The sequence below is a fragment of the Halyomorpha halys genome, unplaced genomic scaffold (assembly GCF_000696795.3).
Source record: "Halyomorpha halys isolate HHAL.00 unplaced genomic scaffold, Hhal_1.1 Scaffold320.1, whole genome shotgun sequence".
NCBI classification, from domain to species: Eukaryota; Metazoa; Arthropoda; class Insecta; order Hemiptera; family Pentatomidae; genus Halyomorpha; species Halyomorpha halys.
In genome coordinates this window covers 677306-702972 of record NW_027116715.1, presented here as the reverse complement: position 1 = coordinate 702972, position 25667 = coordinate 677306, and the positions used below count along the sequence as shown (strand labels likewise).

The 25667-nt window shown below is 28.0% G+C and overlaps 3 protein-coding genes and 2 long non-coding RNA genes across 5 annotated transcripts; 2 read left to right on the top strand and 3 right to left on the bottom strand.

Moving 5' to 3' along the window:
- Positions 1–685: 685 nt before the first annotated feature.
- Positions 686–3673, bottom strand: LOC136797286 (uncharacterized). The gene is made up of 3 exons (XR_010845142.1): positions 3619–3673; positions 2223–2344; positions 686–925 (listed from the first exon to the last, which is right to left on the bottom strand). It is a non-coding gene; the product is annotated as an uncharacterized lncRNA (long non-coding RNA).
- LOC106681223 (protein lifeguard 1) lies at positions 2081–11072 on the top strand. The gene is made up of 5 exons (XM_014421431.2): positions 2081–2149; positions 4415–4875; positions 6105–6215; positions 8202–8361; positions 9798–11072. The coding sequence occupies exons 2-5, from the start codon at positions 4424–4426 to the stop codon at positions 10152–10154; spliced, it is 1080 nt and encodes a 359-aa protein (XP_014276917.1). The 5' UTR covers positions 2081–2149; positions 4415–4423; the 3' UTR covers positions 10155–11072.
- Positions 11073–11912: 840 nt separating this feature from the next.
- On the bottom strand, positions 11913–16770 carry Syx8 (syntaxin 8; the record flags this gene model as incomplete). Its single annotated transcript, XM_014421435.3, is given in 7 exon segments — positions 11913–12166; positions 12318–12419; positions 13832–13924; positions 14753–14910; positions 15437–15523; positions 16301–16486; positions 16566–16770. Coding segments are annotated over 7 exon segments (723 nt in total). The 3' UTR covers positions 11913–12107.
- A 1186-nt stretch (positions 16771–17956) lies between these two features.
- On the top strand, positions 17957–18943 carry LOC106681212 (3-oxoacyl-[acyl-carrier-protein] reductase FabG-like). Its single transcript, XM_014421415.3, has one exon. The coding sequence runs from the start codon at positions 18031–18033 to the stop codon at positions 18799–18801; it is 771 nt and encodes a 256-aa protein (XP_014276901.1). The 5' UTR covers positions 17957–18030; the 3' UTR covers positions 18802–18943.
- Positions 18944–22257: 3314 nt separating this feature from the next.
- On the bottom strand, positions 22258–23117 carry LOC106681215 (uncharacterized). Its single transcript, XR_001343209.3, has 3 exons — positions 22948–23117; positions 22745–22870; positions 22258–22649 (listed from the first exon to the last, which is right to left on the bottom strand). It is a non-coding gene; the product is annotated as an uncharacterized lncRNA (long non-coding RNA).
- Positions 23118–25667: the final 2550 nt, after the last annotated feature.

The window sequence follows — 25667 nt, the reverse complement described above, 5'->3', positions numbered from 1 at the left end:
TATATATATATATATATAGAGAGAGAGAGAGAGAGAGAGAGAGAGAACGATTTTTAAACACTTAACAATTTTTATACTAACTATTGTCTCCCTTGATTCAAGCTGGCTGTGATTTCACTGCATAATCATGGTTGATTCATCAACCACTTAAGAGGAAAGTGAAGAAAAATTAAAATTTTCATTAATTGTAAAGTATCTAAAATATGAATGAGTATTGATGTTGAAGATTTAACTTTTTTATAAATAGATTTTAAAACTATAACTGTGCCTCAATCCTGGTACAATTTTTTATTGTTACAAATAAGTGCCTTCTTATTCTTTTAATGGAAAATAGACTGAGGGTAGGGTGCCATATTTGTGTGCTATTGCCCTATGTTATGAAGGATTGTATGTATAAAATTAAATAAATAAAGACAATTGTGTTTTAATTTAAGTTATTTATTTATTTTCACTTCCTTTGTCACGTCAAGACATCAACATAACTAGTTCATCATAAATATCAGTAATGAAGCAATTCGTTCTTCACTAGCGGTATTTGGATTCCCTTAAAGAATAGCTTCCTCTTAATTATGACTGACAAATACAATTCTAAATATGCTCTAAAATTCCAAACCAATTTAATAGTTTTGTTTACATTTCAGAAAAAAGTTAAAATACATAATAGGTGAAATTTTATTCCCAAGTAAGCTCTCTATACTGTTATTAACTATTTGTAATACGACATTTGCACCAGTAGTGGAGAATAAGACAGTGCATAGTCATTATTACACAAACATTATTGAGCAGCTAAATCAGGAATCAAATAGAAAAGTCAACTTCTCTGAAAGAATTATACTCTCAAGTGATTCAAAGGAAAGAATCATGGCATTAGGAGTCTGTCGATATTCTATTCAGGAGAATCGAAGAAGTGGAGCAAGTGGGGTTTCTAAAAAATAATATTTCGTTTAATTTTATTACAATATAAAGTATATAAAACAAGAACAGCCAATAAATAAGTATCAATGGCCTTTAAGGAAAGGGACTAATTATTCCGTGAATACAAAGCTAGACAAGGGTTGTTTTTTTTTAATATTAGAAGATAAATGTTACCTTAAATCATTTATTTTTAATTTTTAGACAGTTGACAAATAACGCAATGATGATTGAAACTGGTTGCTGAATATCTGTAGAGTTTTATTTTAATTTAATAAAATGTATTTTTAACATTAATTTGGTTGTAGTTTTTGTTTTTTGCCTAAAACTTTGAGCATTGTTATTATTTTTCAACAAAAAGTTTATTTAGAATTATTATTTTTATTTAATCAAAAAAGAAGGTAAAAAGCAAATACTAATTGTAATAACAAATAAAGCACTATGTAATTTTCATAAAATTTAGGTTTCATTTGCCTTTCCCATGCTGAAACGTAACAAGTTGATTTACTAATACTGGCAACAAATAAAATGGTACATTTTATAATTATGCATCTGTTAGTCAACACCAATCTTCTTATTACTTTAATTTGTTTCCAACCATCATTTTTTAAAAATATTGTATTTTAATTTTTATAAACCAAATTTTACTGAAAAAGTTTAACTGCATAAGTTTTTAATGATTCCAAAACTTTTGGTTATCATTATGTAAAGATAATCCTATTCCATTTTTTATTATTTCGAAAAAGGGACTTATCAAATAAATAATGTATTTAAAGATACATCCCTCATGTACTGCAAGAAATTCATTTCTCAAAATTTGCATTTGGTAGATAAATCAAAAAAATATTTCAAATTTCAATAATTCATTCATGAATTTTCCCAAATTTTTCAATTACAAATGAAAAAAACAACTCGAAATTTGAAAAATATTTTTAAAAAAAATAAACTCAGAAATAACACTATAAATAAATGTGACCATACCTTGGCATAGCATGAGTCTTTTTTTGCTAAAATATGGGAAACATTAATTTTTGAGAAATTGCATAATTATACTAAATGAGCAGTGTATTAAATAACTATAAATTTCCCAAAATTAATGACTAACATAAAAAGAATTTTTTAATTCTATAAAAAAAATGGAAAAGCTTGCTATGAAGTATCTTTATCTAATCTATTTCTTGTTTGCTCATGGTGATTAATACTAGTTTCCTTTGAGTAGGTACACCACAGGTTTCAGGTAAGTTTTACCAACTATATTTCATAGAACAATAGTTTAAAAACTGATGATTTAGTTTATTTATTATACTTACATAAATTACATAATTAAAGATTGTTGTGTCATCAGTTTATGCTAAGTTTATTACTTTTTGGATTTTTCTTCCTTCACTCATTATTCAAGGAAGTAGTAATTTCTTTAGTTTTGTAATTGATTCTAGTAATGAAATAATAATAAGTTAATTGATGAAAATAAAATATTATCTGAATTTTTGAACATATCAATAAAATATTTCTAACATCTGAAGACATAAATCAGCCTTCTTAAAAACAAAACGATTCGGCACCATAATCACAATAAAATCAAATTGACATGTTTATGCACATTGATCACTTTCTATTTTTAAATAGTCACATTACAATAGATTGGAAAATCAGACTTGATATTTACAGAGTCAAAGAACTAGACTTAGAGCAGAAATCAACTAAGGTATATATTCTTATCATCCTCTCATTCAATGACAAACTTTCTAGAAATATAATGAGACAAATAATAACTCTATTATAATGATAAAATTATTATGATGTCACACATAGATTCCCAACACAATATAATACATTGTTGCTGAATATAGTGAATCTCATTTCGAAACATTTGGACTTAGAATCCGTTTTCAGCTAGTTAATGACTTCCTTCAGCATACTTAAAAACAGCCTTCACCACAGAAATTCACAGGGTAGCACAATTTATTTGGTACTAGAAAACAGTGGTCACATATTCTTCATGCGACTTCTCATGTTCTTGATGCTTGTTTTTTAAATTAATGAATTCAGTTTTAATTACTACAAATTCGTATGAAATATTTTGGTCATACTATTCTACATTTTTTAATAGTTTTAATAGTTAATTATGCAAGTGATTACTAATGATGTTCAAGTCTTTTTTTTTTGTTGAAAAAGAACAAAACTCATAACCAATAATATATTCAAATTTGTGTTGACTTGTCTTATTCAGTGTTTTGCTTTTCTTTAGTCACTAATTACTTGGGAGAAGCATGCTAACACTGAAATTTTTTGTTTTGTTTTTAAAATGGTACAGACTGATATATAATTTAGACAAGTTATTTATTTCAAATTCTTTTCCTTGAAGAGTTTGATTTTCCTATCTTGATTATATGTGAGAAGTGATGACATCTCTGGAGTCTTTATTTCATCTCAACAAATTGTTATAAAATTTTAAATAGTTTTCTATGCTATACTTGAAGAAGTTTGTCGGGGGGTGCGGTCAGCAAAGAACAACATAAATAAACAAAACCATATTTATTTATTTTATGCTGTAAACCAGTATTAATACTTAAATAGAACATAGCTTTAAATAGAACATGTATATGTATAGCATTTTATGGTTAGTATTCTAATTAAAAATAAAAAAATTAAACGCTTGATAATGTTTAAAACAAAATCATTGGATATGTTTAAGCTAATACATACCAGTATTGGTGAGGAGGGGGGAGGGCAGGTACTACTCCAATGTACTGTTTCAAGTAAAATAAAATTAAAGTTATCCAGTTTTTCAAAAATCTTAGTCACTGTTTGGAATTTTGAAAAAAATTTTACTTTCGGGGCTTTATAACTTCAGTCTTATACTCTGACCATAACTGTTTTATGACTTTTACAAAATAATTTTAATAAATCTTAAATAGTAATTTTTATTAATATTTGTGAATTATATGATAAAAACTGTGCCTTAAAATTCTATACCACACAGATTAGTTTCAAAGATTATTGTATGAAGATCTTTAAATGATTAGAGCTTGATAACAAATAACCAATTCAAATGTACTATTAATAAATCAATGCATAATACATTGAGTCCTAAACGATCAGAAAACATATTATCTATATTCTTAAACAAAGACACCTCATAAAACAGAGAGAGAGAGTACAAAAAGTAAAACATTCAAATAAATTTTCCATAAACTTAAAAATGAGAAACCTTAAATACTGTATGAATATATTTAGTTTTAACCATCTTCATAACCATAATGATATCATAATTAAAAGAAATATTCAACCAAAGTTTTAGAATTAAAGTAAGTTCAAATTATTGAGCTCTGTAAATAGTACCATATAGATTCAATAGAGTTATCATAACTAATACAAAAAGCATGGATTGATCAGTTATACGCCAATTTATTTTTAGGTGTGTTTATAAATAACATTTTGAAAATAAAATAACTATATTATGTATCTATACATAAATAAATTTTATTTTTCTATTTTACAGTGATATCAAATGCAGAGATATTCTAGTGAGGATAAAAATCAAGTGAACCTACATCAGCCTTATCCAGTTCACCCTCAACGACCATACCCGAATTACCCTCAACAACCATATCCAAATTACCCTCAACAACCATATCCAAATTACCCTCAACAAACATACCCAAATAACCCTCAACAAACATACCCAAATAACCCACAACAACAAACTCAAAGCTATCCCCAACAACCAAACCAAACTTACCCTCAACAACAACCTCCACATTATACTCAACAACAATACCCAAGTAACCCTCAGCCATATTCAACCCATCCAAATTCAACAGGCTATACTAATCAAGCATTTTCAGCTCCAGATCCTCAAACAGGAACAACAATGTCCGGATCATATGTACCTCCTGGAGGGGAAGACCCAGATGCAAATTTTGATTTTACAGAGAGATCTATTCGATTAGGTTTCATAAGGTAAATTTAATTTCTTAAATAACTTTAAGAATTATAATTTGGAGATTCTTTACTAGTATTATTGAAATTTCCTTTGAAAATGGATACGATATTATGAAGGGAATAAGCTATAATTCAGTTTCTGATATTTCATTGGAAATAATTAAATTTAAAAATTTAATCTCATGATCGGCAATCTATGAAGTATCCAGACATTTAAGGGGATAAGTTTAATCAAATCCCCTATTTTGAGAAATACAGCCTTATTTTTATATAATAATTACAGCATTTATTTTGTAATTTCTAGCCAAATTCAGCCATTAATCATAAGTGCTTTGGAGGTAGAAAAAAAGAATAATATTAGTAGATAAAATATATATATTGTTTCATAATTCTACTAAATGACAAATCTGTATATTAAAAACAAATGTATACCCACTTTGTCAGTTTTAAAATTTGCTGAGTAATCTAAGATATGGTTAGTACATAAACACTAACATTTTCAATAATAAATTACATTAATATCATTTATTAAATCATACTCAGTGTTAATAAATCAAATATAAAAATTAACAAGAATACATCTTTATTACAGCCTTTATTTAGTTTAAAGGTCTACAAAAAAATGTATATTAAATTATAGTAATTTACATTTTGAAACAAAAGAAATAATATTCTTAAAAAATTTAACAAAATATGAAATATTTTTATTATTTAGTATGTCAATCATAAGAACAAACAATAATCCAGAACAAGAGTTAAGACAATTAGTGAAATGATTAGTTGTATAAGAGTGTATAAATTCTTATAATCAAATACTTACAGAATATTATTGAAGAATAAATCAACCTGAAGATGAGATCAATATTAAGAAATATAATTTAACTGTGTTATTTATTTTTATTCAATTAAAATTATAAAAAAAGGAAAAGTTGAGATAAGGTTGATAAGTATTTAGGAAGAACTTTCTCATCAAGTCACCAATATTTAAAAATTATAAGATATCAAACAACAGACTGTTCAGGAACACTAATATTTCCTTAAGAATTTGATATTTTAATAAATCAACTGTAACAACAAAAAATAAAAAGATACTAGAAAAAGGAAACAATGCCTTGGCTTGCTATTATTCACCATATACCTTAAATTTTGCAAATATGACTTGACTGTGAAGTGGAATAGATACTTTATGATAGATAAATGTTTACAGGATATACAGTAAGAAGTAGTAATAAAACTTATTTTCACAGGAAAGTTTACAGTATACTAACACTTCAGCTTCTGATTACCGTTGGATTCATAGCTCTATTCATATTTAGCCCCAAAGTTAACCACTACTTTAGTCACAACCCAATATATCTGTAAGTATAATATTAATATATTATATGTATCAATAATAACTTGAGCATTAATGTTTTAGAATACTTTTTATATTGAATTATTATATTTTTATCAATCGTACATAGTAAAAATTTGTGAAGTTTGTTTACAATTGGAAACCAAATTATTTAACAGGGAATACATTAAACATTTGCTTTCCATGTTGCTCCTTCATCCCTATAAATTGCATATGATTGGGTACAGGTGGCCTGATAGGTTGTTCCAAGAAACTTTAATCTCCTTACCTTTATATCAATGAGTTTCATATATAATTTCTCATTTCTCTTTTTTTCTACATATTTCGCTCAGAGCCCAAAATTCCTGAATTAGTCAAATAGAAGACTTCTTTTAAATCCTATTTTTAAGAAGCCATTGAGGACTGATTTCAAAACAATAAATATATGTACTAGTTTGCAATAAATCAAGAAACTATTTATAATTTTCAGGTAACTAGAAAGGGAGATTTAAGTATGGGAAGAGCATGTGGACAATAGATAGCTTAAAAAATGGAATTTTAGATAATCAATGACCAGGTCTGTAATATGAAGTTTACCGGGACAGATTGTTTATATCTAATAGGTGTGAAAAATTATTAAATATTTTTACTGGTTCAAACTCGAAACCACTAAAACAGTTTTTTCAATTCTTGTTCAGAAAAGTTTTAGAAAAATGTTTCCCTTCTTAAGCTAAATAGTTCCTAAGCCATGGACATGATTTAATTACCAGGAAATATAGCACAACTTGTGATCTGTCATTTAATTAACATCATTTTTAAAAAAAGATTTAAAGTCACATAAAACCTTTTATATTATAATTAAATTTTATCCATTTTAATAATTATATTTTATAGCTAATTAAATCAAATATAAATCCCAAAAATTCTTCCCTGTTATAGTGATTTAATTTTTATCATCCTGAAACACATCTTGCCACCAACTGCTACATCTCACAGCTTGCCTTTTAAGTCCCATAGGGTTTCAGAAAATTCAACATTCTCTTTAACAGGAACTATTTTTTCTTTAATGTCAACTGGTCAAATATTATGCCTTATATTATATTTTAATAGCTTATATATCACACAATCATCAGCCCTGTAGTAATATATGACAGTGAAAATTTTCAACACCTGATCCAAGAAATGAAAAGTATATTAGGATGAGGTAAAGGAAGGTCCTTCACATGATCTATGGACCAAAAAGAGAGTCAGGATAATGGTGATCCAGGAAAAATCTGGAGTTAATGGAATTAGTTATGTGGTCAACCCGATATCCGTGTTTATCAAGAAGGCAAGAATCTAATGGCTTGGCATGTGTGGAAAGAAGTCAAAAGATCGCCTTCCAAGAAGGCTGATGTATGAAGATGCTTATGAACTGCTATATGAAATACTGAAGTGGTTGGATGAAGTAAAGACAGATCTGCACTGGTTGAGGAATGGACATGGCGAGGACATGCTGCTAACAGGAAAGAGTGGTCAAGAATAATTTCAGATGTCAAAGCCCTGCAAGGACTGTATGGTCATATATAAATAAAACAAAATAAATAGATTCCATACTTGAGAAATGAAGAATGTCTAGAATTCAATTCAATAAAAACCTATCTTGGTTTTTCATGTAATAGTACAACCAAACAATCAGATCACTATTTTGTTTATTTCTCTTGCCGTTTTTAATAGTATGTATTGCAGATTGAAAACTAACTTGTAGTTTAACCAATGAAGGATGAACATTTTAATAATATCAATTATCATATGAGATTCATTCAATTTTGTTATTGCATATTTTCTTGTAATACATAAATTGGGTTACATTCTAATACATTGAGAAGATATACAATAAAAACCTACTAAGTTACTATTATAAAATTGAAATTATGCTAAAAAATACTATTTTATTCTTTTCCTAATTCATATAATTTTTTTTTTTTTTTTTTATGAAAGATGTAAAAAATTTAATTAATAATTTTGTTAGAATTATTGCGGTGATAGCAGTGATAGTACTTTCCATCACGTTAGCCTGTTGTACAAATGTAAGGAGATCATCGCCTGGGAACTACATTTGTCTCCTGATTTTTACCATAGCGATGGGCTTCATGGTAGGAAATATCTCGGCTAGATATGACACTCAGGCGGTAAATATCAAAAAATAAAATATTCTCTTTGTTTTGTACTTATAGTTCATTTCTATTGCATTTAATTATTTGAATACCTTAGCAACGCAATTATATCAGGAAAATATTTAAGGAAAGACTCAAATTATTTTTATATATAAAAAAAGACTTAACAGGACACTAAAAAAAATGGATTCTGTTACTGAAGATTGTAGAAACTTTTTTTAAATTAATCTCAATAGTAAAATTTGAAACTAAAAAGTAAATCCTTTACTCATATATTCTTATTGATGAAATGTTAAGTCAACTATATCTCCACCCTAATTAATCATTAAATAATTGTTATTCCTTGAACATTAGTTCTACAGATTCTGTCATCTTTGACTCTTCATGCCGGACAATTTCTAGTTCCCATCCTTAACCACCTTTCACACTTGCCTCTTTGATGAGATAAGAATAAAAAGATAGTTTCATTATATTCATTCATTGCATACCCAGATATTTTCATACCTATTAGACTAAATTAAAATTCCACTTATTCGTTTCTCTAATAATACTTCATTGTTTCTTTCCCTTTTGACCCATAATAACTGATATACTTCCCATACTTTAGCTTCTTGTGTTCTTCAGTTCATTTCCTTACTATAAAACACAGTCAACTTATCTTTCAACTCACTTACATGTAAACACTCCTTTAAGCAGATCTTCTCATTTGAACTGTAAAATACTTCTAATTTCCTTTAATCCTAGATGACAACCCTTCATCGTTTTGACAAACTACCAGGACATAATTAATTTTCAGAAAATATTTTTAATTTAAATGGGTTTCTTATTTCAATCTATTTTCAATTATAATAAATACTGATAATTAGTAAATATTTTAAGCATATTTGTTGAAACGACAGATTAAAAAATATATTTTTGAAGAAAAAGATTGTTATCTAGAGTTAATTCTTAAATTTAATAGTAAACATAACTTAGTAGTTATGCCAGTAAGAGATGTTATTTTTTTTTTATTTATGTATACATGGGTTTTCTTAAAACAGTTCTAGAAAAATATTGTTTACTTCTATTTACAGCTATATCACTAGTAGTGGAATATCTAACATAAAGTTTCTTTTAATTTTGTACTTGAAATATTCTGAAGATTGTATCTCAGACTGCAGTTGATTTCTGACAGTCCTTCTAGCGCTGGGATAGTCTGTAGGAATCCAGTAAAATCTTTGGAATACGTCTAATTCAAAATAAAAAAATTGTGAGATGTTCTACTGCTTAAGTAAAGCAGTAGTACATTTTTTTATTTATAAAACTTAAATGGTTAAAATTTATAGAAGCCTTTAAAGATAATGCCAGTACATATTCTTTTACAAATGTTGCCAATCTTTGGCCTTCGTTGTAATATTTATTCCAATTTAGTGCTATGTGATAAAATTAAAATTAAAATAATACTTTTTCAGGTCATTCTAGCAGCTGGGTTGACAGCAGCTATTGCTCTGGGACTTACATTATTTTCATTTCAAACCAAGATAGATTTCACTTCATGGGGTGGCGCATTATTCGCTCTTCTTTTAGTCTTACTGATTGGTGGAATCTTCGCAGCAATCTTTCCATCAAAAATAGGGGATGTACTAATTGGGGGCTTTGGAGCAGTCCTAATGTCACTGTATATCATCTACGATACCCAATTGATGATGGGAGGGAAACACAAGTACTCTATTTCACCTGAAGAATACATTTTTGCATCTCTCAATTTGTATTTAGACATCATTAATCTCTTTTTGTATATTTTACGCCTAATTGGAGGAAGGGATTAAGCTATGTTGGTCTAAACACTTTTCACTTACATAAGAGTAAAAGTCAAGCAGTTTTGTCACAGATTTAAATGAATATTTTTTTTTATGTAAATGATCTAACATTTAATTTGAAAAATATAGATAAATTTGTTTATTTTGAAGTAAATGCAGTCACTTTCATATAATCTGATAATATAGTCTAATTGAAACATTGTGTGAGAATGAACAAATTATGAAGCTGTAATTTGGTACACAAGAAAGATGAAGATGTATAGAAAAAATCTAGAAATGCGAGACAGCCTAGAGGAAAGAAGTAGACATAAAACGTAATTTTCTTGAACGTATTAGTTACACTGCGAATGTAAGATAATGAAGGTCATGAAACAAGAATCAAAAATGTTATTAGAAAAAGATTATTAGAGTGCATACTTGGTAGAAATTATGTAAAGGCCACAACTAAATGACCAAGACCCTTTCCTTGAAATATTAAAAAATATCAAAACTGTGAACAATTCAACATGGAAAATAATGTAAACACATCTATCTTTTAATTACCCAAAATTTTTCCTATCTTTAATAGTGTTGAAACTGTAAACATTTTCTCATTTAGATAATAAAAAAAATGTATTCTTATTTTATTTATTTATTTTCTAAGAACACTAATACATTCAATCATTAAACAATTTATTAGCTCTGTTATAAAAACATTTATGTAATCATATAGAATACTTCGTTATCTATATGTATTTTAAATATAATATGTTATTTATTTATTTATTTTTTTGATTGATACTGAAAAAATGTATGATGTATGAATTATAAATGAAGTATGATGTGTTTCTTATTGATTGTTGAAAGTGGATGTTATATGGGAAGATGGTTGATGGTAAGATTAGTGGAAAACAAAACAATTAATTAGTTATTTCATTATGGTTGTTATCTTGTTTTGTACTTAATTACCCTTAAATTACCCTGTAATTCTTACACCATGGAAAATATCCAATATTTGTCTCCTGCACTACACCTCCTGCCATCTTCTCTTCATATAAAAGAAGTTTATAGTTTTTAGTGATGTCCTGGCAGACAAAACTTTATATATATTAAAAAATATTTACCTAAAAAATTAATTGTCTCAAAATTGAGATGAAATTTTAACCACTTATTACAAAATAATGAAAGAATATTTTCAATATTTTAAGAATATTGAAAATTTTAGTTTTTTAGAGGTTTTTCTTTTAGGATACTTCAGATTGAAAATATGAGTAAATAACTCTTCTCATAATTTTAACTATATTCCAAATTGTTTAACTAAAGAATCAATAATGTCTCAGTGATGAAATTTCAACTAAATTTTTTATCAACACAATAAGAGTGGTTTCTAAAAATTTTAGATTTTTAAAGAATTTCCAGACTTATAGATTTCAGAAAAATCATAATATCTGAAGACTCAATAAAAAAAGAAAATATAGTAGAATATAGAACTTCAGGCCTGAAAATTAAGTATAGAATAGTAAACTGAAGTAGTTTATTATACTATATATAGAAAAAAAAATCAAAACGTTTTAACGACAAACATAAGTAGATAAAAAAGTTGATTTCTTGAACCTCTCTGGAACATGTTCTAACTTTAATCCTTTATAATAAAATCCTACTTCAACCAGGAAATCGAAGCTATATCAATGTTTATAGTGGGATAATAGCACTATTTCGATGAGGTCAAAGAGAAAAAAACAAAACAAAAAAACGAAACTGAAACTATGAAAAATTAATAAAATTAAATCAGTAACTATCCTTGTTTTATTCTCTGATGATATAACAAAATTATTTATTTTAAATTTCATTTATTAATACAATATACAAATAAAAATACATTATTTTAAAACAAATTGATAATTCATACAATATATACATCTCTTTAAATGATTTAGATATAGGGAATATACATACAGGTAAGATTACTGTCAGTCATGTATTTTAAAAAACGCCAATGAGTATGATAGCGAGAAAAAGGACGAAAATGATCAACCAGTATCCTGGAAAAAACAAAACAAGCAAATAATGATAAGTTAGGTATATTTTATCACTATTCATTTTAGTCACAAAACACTAAAAAACTTGGCTTGATTTTTACATTGACACAAACAGAAAAGAAATAATCGTAAGAATAGATAGAGATAATCCTACCCCATGTACTGTCCTTCTCTGTAATCACCCGCACTTGAACATTTTCTCTCTGGATATTTCCTTGGACAGAGCCCATCTGAGTTGAAATATCTTCGAGCAAATCTGTAACAAAATAAAATGATAAATAGCAGCATATTTCAAGATGGCAGCATGCGTCCTTCCGAAGTTAGTAGAATTTCTGCTACGTTGAGTGGGTGGATTAAAAATTTCCAACTTTTGTTGTTTCTCTACCACAATTGTAGTACAAATTAATCTGAGAAGAAATAGAAGACAATTGTCAATGAAGTATTTACATTGTGAATCATTGCAAGTGAATTGGAGTGGTTATGCTACAATCGATTTTTAGAATCGACGATTGAACATCAAGGCATGAGAGAGATGACGTCTCCTGGATGCAGGGGGTGCTGACCATCCTTTGTTTACGGTCAGTGGTAGATAAATAGAGAAAAGACACCAAGAGTCTGCAGGTACCCAAGAAGAGATACCATTGAAGAAAGAAACTTTTTGTTTGGATCGCCGGTGAATCGGACGTGTCCTGGCAGCTAGAATAGGACCAATCCTTTGTTCATAAGACAGATTTTTATGAGGTAGATTATCCTTTGTTTGTGAGGTAGATCTTGAGAAAGAAGATATCAAAAACCATCAGTCATCAAAGAAGAATATATAATTGGTAGGTTTCCCCTACCTAGGATTTAATTATATTTGTAAAAGTAGCTATTAATTTAGTTAAGAGTCATTGTGTTCTGATTGTCTGGAATACCCGCCCTTGAGATAAGAGTTGATAATTTTATATAAAATTTTCATATCTGTTTAATATTTAATCTTTTCATTTGAACCTTGTAATTATCAAAGATATATTTTAGATCTGAGAATAAATAAAAACTATTAAATTTCCTTTTATTTATTTTAATAAACCTGGAATATTCCAATATATTTATTTAAATTATTAGAAGGAAGTTTGTAGGGACTGTACTTATGCCGAAAATACTATCAGTGTAACAATAGTTGTTAGCCTTTAATATATATTGACACTTCTAGCCATAGATAATACCAAAATATTCACAAATATAAAAAAAAAAAAATTATAAGGAATGGCACAACGTTTTTGAACAATAAGACAAAATAAAATTTAAATGACAATATTAATACCAAATTGGGATCAACTAAACACTAGTTTAATTATTCTCTATCAATTAGACATTTTAAATATTCTGTAACTGAAGGACTCAGGGGTAAAGGAAATGACAAGCTACATGATACAAATTTGACAATAGAACAGAAAAAATGTAAGGAATAATTAATTATCAATAATAATAAAAATTTTTTGATAATGTTAACTATTATATAGACCATTTCCTACCACAAGAATTTTTTTTAGCTTTAAACGATACACTAAACCACAATTCAAAAATTGCTAGTTTCTCATCACATATATGTATAAAATATTTATATAAATGAAGTTTCATCACATGATAAGTTACATAAAATAAATATATAAAAACTAAAGATCTTACCATTATGTAAATCCACTTCATTTCCGATAGTAATGGCAATATTCTTTTGTCGGCTGATCACTTTTGATAAGTTTTCCAGACCTTTATCTTGTTCTAAAAGAAGCAACAGAAACTGAGTTTTAGATCTTAAAATATTATGAATAAAGCACAATCTTTGATGATAATGTATTATATTCTATCATTAATGTATAAGACTCAGTAATAAGATTAAATTTATGCATTCTTTTTTCTGATGATCACATTAATAAGTTTTCCACACCTTTATCTTGTTCTAAAAGAAGCAAATGAAATTGAATTTTAGAACTTTAATATTATGAATAAAATACTATATATGATGAGAATGTATTATATTCCTTTAATAATGTATAATATTGAGTAATAAGATATACAGGACTCAATTTGAGGTATAATATGCCACAATGGTAGTTTGGTACCTCTCTCATGAGGTACCAAATTATGATAGATAATAAAGATTTATTTAATCACAAAAAGTGAGCACCTCCGACCTTTAGTTCTATCATTTCCTGCTAGTTAGCAGCACTACCACTTAATTAAGTGAAGCTAAGATTAAAATTTAATATATGTTTTTGAAAAGCCTAAATGTGTTGTTGCAGGAAGTGCACATAAGCCCAAGTTCTATCGAGGTAATTAAGTACAAAGTATTCTTATATAAAACAGAATATATAAACCAAGGTATTCTTCAGTATTTCATTATTGTTGTCATGGAAAATGAAAATGTTGGAACCTTATCAACCTTCTATGTTGCCGCAGATGGAAAACATTGTACTGGTCTAATCCAACCCTTTGCCCATAAAAACAGAGATGTAGTGACCCTCGGCCAGAAATAAATTAGTGCAGACAAGACGCTAAGGAAGAACAATCTAAAATAATATATAATGATTTAGGAAACATTTAATATACCAGCTAAAATTTGACCCTGCTCTTGGCGCAGTGTTTCCATTGAAGGCACAAAATCATCAGCAAGCAAAGGTTTATCAGGACTCGCATCGTCCAACCAGCTAACACCTCCACTATCTCCAGGGGTATCCAATAACTGGTTCCTCTCTCTTTGTTCTTTACTGCAAAGAATATCACACAACATTGACTTGATAAAGTATAATAAAGTGGTTGTGATTCTGTTTATTTACACAGTAATGCCTATAACACATCTTTTCCATAATATGATGATTTCATAGGAGACTGTAATACTTTCAAGTAACAAAATGTTTATGGGTGATTCTCAAACAATGTACAATTTTAGTCTTGATAAAATAAAAACAAGGGTCACTATTCTGTCAAAAGACTCATGTAAGTTATATATACATGTAAGGCATTTTTAATAAAGAAACTAATTACAAGATAGAGTTGCTTGCTTTAATAGTGGAAAATAAAAATGTATTTTTATTTTGTATTTGATATATTCCGGAGTTACTTTTTGAGAGCCCTACAAAAATAACCCAATTATAAGGAACTATCATCGGAATATGTCCAATTCAAAATAAAAATAAAACTTTTTTATGTTATATGTGCCAGTATTCAAGCAAAGCAGCAATTCATGTTAATTTTGTCATAATAATATTAAATGATTTGGTTGGAAATACAAACCTGACACGAAAATCTTGTGAAAGTTGAATATTTTTGCTTTCTAAATCTTCAACAAGTCTCTGACGTCGCTCCCTCTCTTCCTGAGTTCTAAATTAATTTAAGGAAACATCCATATTCATATTAACCCGGAAGATAAAACTACAAAGATGAAAGAACTCAATGAATGCAAATTATCTGGGTTAACTTAATATGCCTTATTTCTTTTCAAATAAAATATATAGAGTAGACATACTACTTGATGTTTGATATACGAGTAGGAAATACATATGCTTAATAATCCTTAAATACAGGAGTTGCATATCCTTTAAACACAAACATTATCAATACCAAAAGATAACCTAAACAAAAGAAAATATTCCCTCATTTCCCTTTCTGTATTCACTTATTTTTATGCAACCAAAAGTCAGAGATTAGAAAAATGTTTTGATATTTAATACCAGATAAATCAAAGAATTGCAGAACAAATGATAATAGAAATAAACTAGTTTTAAAGGAAGAAAAATGATGGATCATTTATCAAGGCTTACTATTCTTTTGTTAGTATATCATCATTCAACTGAAAATAAAAAATCTACAAGTATAATTATTCTCAAACATTTTTTAAATAGAAGGTTGATTTTACACATAATTACTTTTAATACATTATACTAACACAAAGAAAAACAACAGAATCGTAACATAATATATTTACAAGTAAAACTAATAAATACTAATATCAAATCATGTGAAATCAGGATTAAAAAACCCGGAGGAAATTTTAATTCAATTCACAAGAAAATTTTAATTCATTACAGATTAATAACATAAAAAACAAATATTTTTCATCCTAAAAAAATCAGTATTTGAAACAATTTTAAAGGATACAGTGAACTTGAATATAGCAAATTTCTTTTAAGCTCTTGTACTTCATAATTATACTGTTTCAAGCGCAGTCTAATAGCAGCAGAAGCAGCAGAGAATTTTTCAGAGTTTGTAGGAAAAACATTTCTAGCATTTAACTGTGTAACTATTTCTCTATATAGTTTTTCACAAGATTCATGCTCTGTTAACCTAATCAAATAAAATAGTTATTTCTATGGGTGTATAACTTCATAAAAAGAAATAATGAAAATTTCAAAATAAAACATACCAGGGATCATTCCCTGTATCAAGCTGTACTAGAGCCATTTTTTAATTAAACATGTCATCAATACGATCACATCAGGGTGTTATCAACAGCTTACTAAAGGCAACAAAATTATTCATACTACTCTTATCATAACCTGATCAAACGAAGCTTGATAACAACTGAAACCTAACTTCCCCTCTAAAGGTATAATAAAATATAGAAATCCCTATTTATAAATAGGGTAATAAGAAAAGTAAAATAATAGTCAAAATAAAATTCATGAAGTTGAAAGCAAACAGTTATTTACTAACCCTGAATCAATTAAATATAACTTTATTTTTAGAGGAAGTATTTAAAGATTGAGTAAAAGAAGTAAACCAGTATAAAATCAACTATTAAGATTCCTAAGAAAACATGATGGGGACGATGAAGTTCAGAAATGTGTTAGGTTGGGGAAAAAAAATTATAATCCACGAGAATAATCCGTTGTTTTCCCAATACGGTAAATGAAGTGGTTTATCAATATACAAAATTCAAAAATGGTAACTGAAACTTTAGGTTATGGGTTTCCAACTTTCTTTCGGCGGCGGAACCTCTGCATTAACGTTTGATACAAATAAAGTGATTCGTCTTTTCAGAAAAAGCCAAGATAGGCTTAGGATACCAATACAACAAGAGTTCAAAATATAAAGAAAATCTGTGATGGTAAGGTTCAAAACTGAGTTGAGTTGACGTGGAATGATCCATTCCTACATTATTTTTTGACGGCTTTAGGTAGTAAGATTGGATAAAAAGGAGTTAAACTTATATGTCATAGGAGGTTCAAATGACGTCTTGGAACGCACCTCTTTTTTTAATTTTCATATTAAATTAAAAGTTATTTTGCAACATCGTGAAACCTACGGAGGAGTAAATATCAAAGATGCTAGTTCCAAATCCTTTCGTGTGCGTTGCAGTAGCGCATTCTGTCTAAAGTGAACAGAATACCATGCAGAAAATGGAAAATATAAGCTGAAAGGCCAATAATAATCCATGGTTAGACGTATCAAAACTACCGAAACTGGTCAGCAGATTAACTGCTCAGCAAATAACTAATGGAAAAAAAATAACAGATTCAATTATTTTTAAAAAGCATCACTAAAATACTAGGAGTTACTAGGTATGATTTTAATTAGAAAATCAAGAACCTTTCATCTATACAACTTAAGATGTAGCAGCAAAATTGTCATGTCAATATTAAAACCATATAAAGTCAATGATCACGATGATAACGCTTTGGTACAATACTGAGCCTTTTTAGTGTTAATTAAAGCTCCGTTAATTTAAAAACGAAGAATTTAGATAAGTAATAAATTGAGAGTTCCATTCAAACTCTACAAAGAGGTATAAAATACCTAACATCTGATAGCTCTTTGTGATATCTTATCAGTTACAATTTGAACTTGGATCAACAAGTAATTCTGTGCCTTTATTATTCTATTTAACCATGGAATTTGCTGGCAAAGTTGTTCTTATAACCGGCTCCAGCTCCGGAATTGGTTCAGAAACAGCACTCAGGTTTGCTAAATTAGGAGCACAACTTGTTTTAACTGGTAGAAACGTGGTTGCACTTGAAAAAGTAGCAAAATCTTGCAAGGATATTAATAAAATGGATCCCCTGGTTATAAATGGTGACCTTAAAGATGAACAGCATGTAAAAAATTTAGTTGAATCTACTATTACACAGTTCAATCGACTTGATGTTCTAGTTAATAATGCTGGTATCTTAGAATTGGGTAGCATTGAAAATACATCTCTTGAACAGTATGACCGAGTTTTTAATATTAATGTAAGATGTATTTATAATCTTACGATGCAGGCTGTTCCTCACCTAGTAAAAACTAAAGGAAACATTATAAATATTTCAAGTGTCAATGGAATACGTTCTTTTCCAAATGTTTTAGCTTACAATATGTCAAAAGCAGCTATAGAACAGTTTACTAAATGTGTAGCATTAGAACTGGCCCCTAAGCAAGTAAGAGTAAATGCGGTTAGTCCTGGTGTTATAATAACTGAACTTCAAAAAAGAGGAGGTTTAGATGAAAATGCTTATGCAGCCTTTCTAGAGCGAAGCAAAACAACACATGCTTTGGGAAGGCCTGGGGAACCTGGTGAAGTAGCTGAAACAATTACTTTCCTAGCAAGTGAAAAAGCGTCTTTCATTACTGGTGTTAGCATTCCAGTGGATGGTGGTAGACATGCTATGTGCCCTCGATAAGATTTTTCTAATCTATTGTTTTCTTATGAATTTTTGTTAAATTTTTCAGTGTTGTACTATTGTATGACTTTTTATTATTTTAATTTTATATAAATAATTTTATGTGATATTTGAATAAATAAAAATTATATAATTTGAAGAAGGTTTTGTAAGACTTAAGGATTTAATATAAATTCCAAATTATAACAATAGCAGTTGTCCCTTATTACTTCACAAACACTTAAAAAAGCAATGTGAACAATTTAGAAAACAAGTGGTTATAAACCTTAGCCCATTTTCAATTTTAGTTACTAACAAAGTAACATTACTTCAGAATGTTTGTTACAATGATGTTTTAAATTATAATCATGGTGCTTTTGATTTTCCATCAAAGGTCTCTGAAATGTTTTTACTTCACAAACCCAGAATTTATATTCTATCATCATGACATTGCTAGGTGAATGGATACTTTCTGTTTCCTGGCATCATTATGCACATTGTTTAACTGTTTTAAAAAATATTCCTAACTAATTCAAGTCCCTTTTAGAATATTTCTAAGACATACTCTAGCATTGGCTAATAAGATATCATTCTGTGAGACTCCGATGCTAAATAAAATCATCTTAGCCATTATATTAGATATCAAATGAACATTGAACAACATTACTAACCACTCATTAATATGTAAAAGATTTTCATACTTCAAATGTCAAATGTATAATTGGTCAGGATCATCAACTCTATTTTATGTAGCTTAAAGATGATTCTTAATTCAATAAAAAATATGTCTTAGTAAAGGAATATCATCAAGAAAGAGATGAGTATGGAAAAGAACAAATTGGAAAAATAAAAGAGTTGCAGAATGTTAACAAAAGAAGACATGCTTCTCACAAGGTCAAGCAGAGAAGATACTTCAAGGTAAAACTGATATTTGTGTTAGGATTTGAGAATAATGCTTTTGTTTGCTATTAATGAGTGTCCACATTCAGATATACCACAAAATAATTCCTAGAACCACAAAGGTATCAAGCTACCAGAGAATGTTGAGGTAGTAGTAATAATCTAATTTTAAAAAAGATATTAATATTTAAAAACAATAAACCATCTAAAAATCCTAAAAGAATTCTTGGAAGTAGAGCACTTTACTAAGCTCTTCCCAGCCTCAGATATGGAGAAAACTCATACCTGCTTTTTAAAATCTATGACTCTATATTATGCCAATTATTGTACTCTCTCAATCTTAAGGAGTGCCAATAAGGTTTGGTTTAAGATGTTGCTTCTAATGTTATACAGAAAAAATCTTTTTTTTTTTTCTAGTGAAATATTCTATTCTATCATTTCAAGATTTAACAGAACTATCAGGTTCTACAAAATAAAATGGCAGGGATAAAATTAATAAAGCAAGAATACATTACTCAAAAGGTCTTCTAAATATTTCTTTCAAATCAACAAGTTTTATAAAATACTGGAAAGGATTTTTTACTGCATTATCAGTTTTAAACATTATTTTATTTTTAACTGCAAAAAGTGGCTAACTGGTCAATTGGATATTACATAAATTAGAACTTAAATGTCTAAATCTTTGAGATTACAAATATTGCCCATTTGGTCTATCCTCAAGCTTCAAATTTAATGTTCCATTCCAATTACTAATTTTAATTTTTATAATAAAATATTTTATTTACTCATTATTAATTTTACCACTAGTCTAAAAATCCATGAGTATGAACCACAGAGAAAGGATATTTGAAAAATATGAATGTGGTTTCAGAACTGACAAATCCATAATAGACTGAAAAATATATAACACTATACTACAGAAGAAATATGGATTTATATAAAAGCATCTTGGATTTTAATACAACTTATGACAGTAGATACTCAGAATTTCTACCAGGCCATGCTTAATTTTATCGTACCTGGCATGATTAATTTAATTTTATCGTACCTAAACCTGGACAAAATTAATTTGAAATAATCTATTCTACAATTTTACTCAAATCTTATTTGTAATGATTATTTGAGAAAGGAAGTTATTTCGTGATTGATGAAATAATAATTTATGATATTACCAAATCATTTTTTTCTTTATTTACAATTTTGACAAGAAATTAACTTAATTTCATTTTAGACATTCAAGAGTAAATTTCATGATAGCATCTGCCATATAGTTCACATTAGGACAACTGCCGCTGTGACAGTAAAGTATAACTGCGTAAAATGGTTTTCATGTGACAGTAGCTTTACTATGTGTACTATTTATTATCAGATCAGACTTAGTTAGCATGATGGCAACTACTTTACAGTTTACACCATATCAGAGGCTACATGTAGGTCAGTGCCACATGTACTGTCAACTATCATGCTGAACCTAGCGTGATAATACTGACACAATAGTAAATACTGCCATAATGGCTACTGTCATACAATTTACACAATGGCATTGGATATGAAAATTGCTACAAGCAATGGTTGTAAACTGGGTGTAATGTAGTTTCTCACCAATACTCGTTGATTTTAAATGTTATTTCAGAGCTGTATTAGAAGTAGTATTTTGGAAATGATTATTTTGAGTTTTTGTGCATGAACATATTTCAAAAACAATAAAATAGTGAAGTAACAGTTATCTAACATATATTTATTATATGCTAATTATTTCAAATATATTGCTTTATTTGAATGAATAATTAATGGATCTTAAAGTTAAAAAAACAGAAACAAATTATAGGTTTTTATATGACAGATTATTTCATCAAATAATTATTTGATGAATAATCATTATTTTGGAAATAAATATAATATTTAAGGTCCAGTTTTACCACTAAGAGGTTAAGTATCTTATGAATTGAACAGAAGCTTTGAAAATACGAGGAACTGCTGAGGGGCTTTCTATCAGAGAAAGGAGTGTGCCTATTGTTTCTCATCCTCCTCGCTTTAGCATAGAAAACTTCATACTATATATTTTGAAAAATCTCTCTAGTACATATTTTATTATTATTTGTTTTAATAACCATCATATCGAAATTGCAAGGTTCTCCTCCATCTTCAGCACTTGCATATATTTTTCTTCTTTTTATTATGTATATTTAGCAACATCCATCCATAAATGTATCCACTGCATTCCAGATATGACTTTTTTTTTTTATTTTCATATTTTATTGTATGAAATTATAAGAATTCCAATAAAAAAAGATTAATTATGTAGTAATGGTAACAATCTTCAATTGATCTGATCGGATTGAATAGATTCCTGAACACTACTTGAAGAGTAGAACTGAAGGCTTGTACTGACTCACAACAATAATAGGCATTAGATACTAAGGAGATGACACGATGACAAAATAGGTTTTCACAACATCTAGATTGATAATTTAATACAGCATATATTACTACAATAAAGTTGCAAGTAATAAATAAAAAATCAAATAAAGAATTTATAATTATATAAAAACATATTACAATTTACACAATTATGGTCCTAATCACAATTATAGAAAGGCTTTATACATGATGTATGACGCATATCTAGGAAGAAGGTTAGCAACTTAATGAAAGTGTGCGATAATAAAAATGGAATTCATTTCATAACTTGCATAAACATTAATTGAACTAAGTTTCAGTAGCTTAAATATTTTACAAAACTGAAAAATTATTTACCTGTTAAGTTAAGAGTTAACTGTTATATGTTATGACCGGTAATGGTTCAGGAAAATTCAGAATTAGTGAAATGCAAGAGCACAAAAGGAACAGGCTTCTGATAATCAGATGACTCAATCAAGATGTATTGAAATCTTTTAGCTAGAAAGATTTAATCTGTGTTATTTAATTCTTAAAGGCATTTTAGTCCATTTTGCAGGCCTCTACCTGAGCTTAAAAAAAAGATATGAGCAATCAATAACATCTGTATGTACCTATAAAGAAAATATAAGTATGAATTAATGAGTACTTAATTCACTATAATTACAAGTAAATGATGATGGTGAGGGAGGGATGGTCAAAATTAAATATGTCGTAATCATGTTCTACTTGATAATAAGTCAAATCACAAATCTTTAATATTTATTATTTTTGACTGCTATTTTGAACTCATCTACAATACAAAATAATTATGTAATAATTAGTATGATAGATCATTAACTCTGAAAAAATATTAACTATTTTATATACCATGGCCATCGCCGAATAGACAAAATGAGGTAATAACTTGTTGTGATAATGATTAATTATTTATAGCTAAATAGTTTCATTCTGACCTTGAAACTTGGCTTAGTTCATTTAAGTTCCAAATAAACATAGCCAAGCATAAAGGACTACTAAACGGAATCAAAGGTCAGATTCTGCACATAATACTGAGGGAAATATTAGTGGTTTTAACATGGTTATGGAATACAGCTCAACAAGCCTGTATACCACTGCTTAACTTTGATGGAACTGCTCTTTTAAAAAATAAAAGTACATATTATGGGGTAAATTTACATTTCAATAGATATGCTTGCAAAGACAGAATCAAGGTACAATTATCAATTCAAAGTACAATTGAATAAAAATAGAGAAAACTCAATACTCTAAACCATTTTTGAAGGATATATGGCCTGTAATTTCAAACAACTATAAAAAGAAAACAATGAAGTTTAAATTTTAACATTTTTAATGATGTTTGACATTAATTTGCTTATACCATGGATTTACTTATTTTATATCATAAGTCAGTACATCCACTTTTGGAAAGTTAATTTTTAAAAAAATTATTATAGGAACATCACATCTAGATAAGTTAGATTTTTATTGATAATGTTGATTATTAATAAATATTTGATAATCAAATTTCATGCTTATATTATAATATATGATATAGCAAATCTTATATTATACATATCTTCTTACCTACATGATATTATATTTCATCTGTCACTGTTTTCAATCTACTACCATACCATTCCACGATTATCAACCAATTAAAATTTTGTACTATTCAATTATCAGTTATCAATTTTTTATCATTTATGATTTAATTAAATATTTTGTATAATTCTAAATTTGTTTGTATACTATTCCTTTTCAATTGTATGTTTCTCTAAATGTTGTTGTTATCTCTTTTGTTCTATAGCCCTGATGAAGACCTGAAACTCAGGTCGAAGCGTCGGCATAAAATAAATAAATATGGTTTTGTTTATTTATGTTGTTCTTTGCTGACTGCACCCCCTGACAAACTTCTCCGATAATAACTAATGTGCTATAGCTAAGAAATATGACAGGCAGGTAAGAAAGAATACACAATCAGAAAATTTCGACAAATCGAAAGTACCTACTAAAGGTTGCTGTTTACTGGCAATTCAGAACTGAAAAAAATAAAATAAACTGAAAATGTTACTTAACTAACAAATTATAAATGGACAAGAATATTTCAGATTGAAACCTAATCTCACCCTATTCCCGCCACTCTTCCCGCCTTCTAATAAAAAACAGACTTATTGAAATATTTAATCTCATCTAATTTATTATATTTTTAAACATTCAAGATTTTCTTCTTCTATGAACAGGAAAAATAAATTTTAGTTTTGATGTATGTATATTTTTAACATCAATTTATTTTTCTATTGAGTTAGATCGAAATCTTAACTTATTATAATGTTATATTTGAATCTTTGAAGTAGTTTAATGTTCTAAGATACATATAAAGTTATTTTCCTTCCATTAAGACTAACAGTACTAAATTAATGTAATATTTCTATCATGAGAAATATTCAAAAAAGAATTCAATATTTATTTTTCGTAATAATCAGAACGGCGTTGCTTCCTTCACAGTGAGCAGTGAAAAAAAATGATTCGTGCCGGGAGGTGTACATGTATATTACTTAAAGTGTTAATTTTAAATATTTGTAGGTCTTAATTAGTTAGTTTTATATGTTTGCGTGTAATTTAGCCTTATTTTAATGTCGCGAGTGGATATGTGTGTTTTAATATTGTAGCGGTGTGCAGTGATGAATTTTGAAAAAAAAATATGATCCCAGTTACCACTGATATCACAGCATCGGTATATAAGTTTGTATAAAAAATATCATATTATTTTAAATATTTTGTTTTTCAATTGCATGGGGATGCATATATTTTAGTTTTATATTACAGTCTTTGTTGTTTTGACAAATTACGACAGCTATTAATTATAAACTTTATCCTTTTTTTTTGTTCACAGGACCCAGGTGAAAAATTTGTAAAAAAAATGGCGGCTGATATAAAGGTATGTAGTTTCTGTCAGTGAGACACTTATGTTTATGTATATATATATATATATATATTTTTAAAGAATACATGAATACTAAAATCACATTATTATTTGTGGATGACAAATCTAAATATGAAAATATTCCTTTAATTAAAAGGATTGGTGGGAGGTCATTCACCCTAATAATTTGAAAATCCGAAAAGGTGGTAAATTAGAGATTTAGATCGTACTTCAAACTGCACAAATTGTTAAACATTATTCAAAATCGCTTATAAAGGCTACTTATATTGGTCAGTTTTTAATCACGTTTAAAAACTCGGAACACCCAAAGAGTTAAGAGAATATACCTCTGGTAAGTTGGGAAATTTTGGAAGGAATTTGGTAAGACCAAAACCGTTGGGAAGTTTTAGATTTTACCCTCAAGTCCTCTTAAATACGTTAGAGCAACGAACGTGGATTATGCTGAAGAAAATACTAGCGTTTAAATTGAATTACCTTGCATCCTGTTCTCAGAATCAAATGTTTCTGACGTTCCTCGGTTTTATTAACAATTAAAATTTCAACGATTTGGGATCCTGTATTAAATTAAACAAGTTATATTTCTACTGTTTATTTAAATAATTTATTTTTCTTAAAAATAAATGATTTATTTAAATATATTTAA